Below are 2,748 nucleotides of genomic sequence, written 5' to 3' on the forward strand. Positions count from 1 at the left end.
CGTAACGCAGGCTCCAGGGGTCACGGGCTCGTACTGTACATCCTAGAATGAACAGACAATAACCAAAGTGAGATGAAAGAAGATGTCAGCAAAGAGATGCTAAATGTTCAAAATGTGAAACACAATGACAAAAATTACATGTAAATGACAAACAAACAAATCTAAAATTACCAAAATGTGACAAAAATGAGCTAAAATGCATGCAAATGACCAATGTGTTCAGAGACACAATATGATTCTGCAAGATGCGGTTGGAGACACAAAGCATAAATCATGTCTGTTTGGTTCTAAGACTGGTTGTCTTGCTTCTCTGCGGGATGAACAGGACACTTGTACACGTCAATCGAGGCATATTGTTTTATAATCCATCCATGCATTATCTTTAAATAAGAAGTTAATTCTTCAACAAATAACCCAAAGTAATTTAATCTCATGACAGGTGCAGGTAAGATGAGATGACCAGGACATCATGGTGTCCAGCCTGTCGGGCTGTGGAAGCACTTGCTCTCTATCTATTTGCATATTAAGGGATTAAATTTAGTTTTATAAAGTCAAGCCCTGACAAGACAAAGCAGAAGAGGGAGGAAAGGGACAACACAAAGGCATTGCTGCAACTGTCATCTGGGCAACAGTTTAAAATTCTGTGAGATTTCGATAAAGAGACAAGAACTGGAGAGTTTGGAGATGTCACCAGCCCGCAGACCAGGTAAGCAATATGTTTAAAACACAAGAAAAGAAGAAGAAAATGGATTTTTGTCTCTTCAGTGTGTACAATAGACCAACAGAAAAGAGACACATATTATTTCTGTGGTAAGTTAATAAACTAACAACGTCTTGGCTAACTTCTGATGAACGTGTTTTATCCACAGGTGTTAACGGGGCCTTGCTGTGTATCTTCCTTTTGTCAGGTCAGTCTGCATGTGTATGATTCAATAGTTGTGCCAATTTACCGGGCTAAAAGAAAAATCAGGATTTTCCAACTCACAGTGCTTAAAACTATTTTATAAGTGTTACCATTTCTTTTTTTATTTTAGCTCTGTAACAATATTATATAATTCTTCCAGTTGGGGCTGCTCTTTCACCATCATATCTGTTCAATGCATGTTCAAATATTGGATGAAAAACTGTAGCCTTAATATTTTTCTCATAAATTATGCTTCTGACTGGCACCAAGCTCTAAGCTCCTATTGGTGCCAATATATGTTGTGTCACTGAATCTTTAAAACGTCAGGATTCTAACTAAATTATTTCTAAAATTATGGCCCTTCAAACATCGATAAATAGATTGGCATGAAAAAATGGTGCAAAAATTGACATGACCCACTTTCTTTAAGACTTTTTAACTCAAAAACTAACTCACCTATGACCCCAGACTTTAAACACGGTCAATTTAATCGATATTTACCACTTTAAGAAAAAAGAAAAAAATCAATTAAAAGATGATTAAGCATTGGGCATTTGGTTAATTGACACAGAATGACCCGTGTGTCCTTTTTGGTTTCAGGGCTCTGTTCATGCCTTCGTCAATACCAGCTCGTTGATGAACCAAAGACTTGGGGTGAAGCCCAACAGTACTGCAGAGAAAGGTTCATCGACCTGGCCACCGTGGACAACATGGAGGACGTGGCACAACTGATTGCAGCTGCCGGCAGTGGCTTCAGTGGAAAAGTGTGGATAGGCCTGTATGACAATTCCAGTAGCTGGGCGTGGGCTATGGAAGATGATGGCTACTATGGAAAGAACAATGAGCTCTTTCTCAAGTGGTTCCCTGGTGAACCCAATGATGCCAGAAATATGGAGCACCTGTGCACTTCTGTAAAGAATGGTTTCTTGCGCGATGAGCCATGCAGTAAAATGAACCAGCTTGTCTGCTATGACAATTCAAATGGTGAGTAAAAAGTCACTTGTTTTGGTTTCTGTGATTCAACAAAATGTAACACAACTGTATGTAGTGTGTTGCAATTATTACTTCTCGTATGTGTTTAGGCCCAAAACAGAAAATAAATAGCAGCTTTGACTGTTTTGTTTGTCTTGTAACTAAGATGTGAAGATTTATCACTTCTCTGAATTTGATATCTTGCCTACTGGATTTTTTTTTTTTAACTGTTGGTTAGAATAAATTGCTGATGTGTGCAAATTCGTCTAACTGAATTTTCAAAATTCTTGCCAGCTTCTTCCCCAAAACATTACTTTATAACTCGGACGTTGTCATGGCTGAAAGCTCAGAGCTACTGCAGGTCATTCCACACAGACCTGGTCTCTATTAGGAATGAGAAAGAGATGGCAGTGATCCAGAAGGTGGTACCAAAACATATGTCCGCTTCAGTTGGCCTGTCCAGAAAAACCTGGTACTCCTGGTCAGCTGGCACACAGCACGAATTCAAAAACTGGCTGACTGGGCACCCACTGGGAGGAACTGGAGACTGTGCTACCAGTTTGATCGGTGGCATTAATGCTGGAAAGTGGGTAGAACAACCATGCGACCAAAAGCTTCCTTTCATGTGCCTCTACAGTGAGTTACCTCCAAACAAACTCACATTGATCGTGTTGCACTGACACTCCAGTCTATGTTTCAGTGAATCTGTGTTTCCATTTTGTGTGCAGACAAGAAGCAGCGGTTTCAGATCAAGCTGACGGCACTGAAATCCACCATCGACCTGAATGACCCTGCTGTGACGGAGGCCATCCTGAAGCTGGTACGTGTGAGATGAGATGTCTTGATATTAATATTTAAATTTAAAGAACAAC

At 39.9% G+C, this 2,748-nt stretch overlaps 1 protein-coding gene across 1 annotated transcript; it reads left to right on the forward strand.

The window, feature by feature from the left end:
• Positions 1-684: 684 nt before the first annotated feature.
• On the forward strand, positions 685-1,896 carry LOC103355809 (C-type lectin domain family 4 member K). The gene is made up of 2 exons (XM_008279726.1): positions 685-706; positions 1,505-1,896. Exons 1-2 carry the CDS (start codon positions 685-687, stop codon positions 1,894-1,896), a joined length of 414 nt encoding a protein of 137 aa, XP_008277948.1.
• Positions 1,897-2,748: the final 852 nt, after the last annotated feature.

Source organism: Stegastes partitus, unplaced genomic scaffold (assembly GCF_000690725.1).
Source record: "Stegastes partitus isolate 25-593 unplaced genomic scaffold, Stegastes_partitus-1.0.2 Scaffold168, whole genome shotgun sequence".
NCBI lineage: Eukaryota > Metazoa > Chordata > Actinopteri > Pomacentridae > Stegastes > Stegastes partitus.

Excerpts from the sequence above, each read along its gene's own strand:
- LOC103355809 (XM_008279726.1), top strand. The coding sequence starts at position 685 with ATGTCACCAGCCCGCAGACCAG. Across the intron at positions 707-1,504 it reads GTCACCAGCCCGCAGACCAG|GGCTCTGTTCATGCCTTCGT; the intron begins GTAAGCAATATG and ends TTTTGGTTTCAG.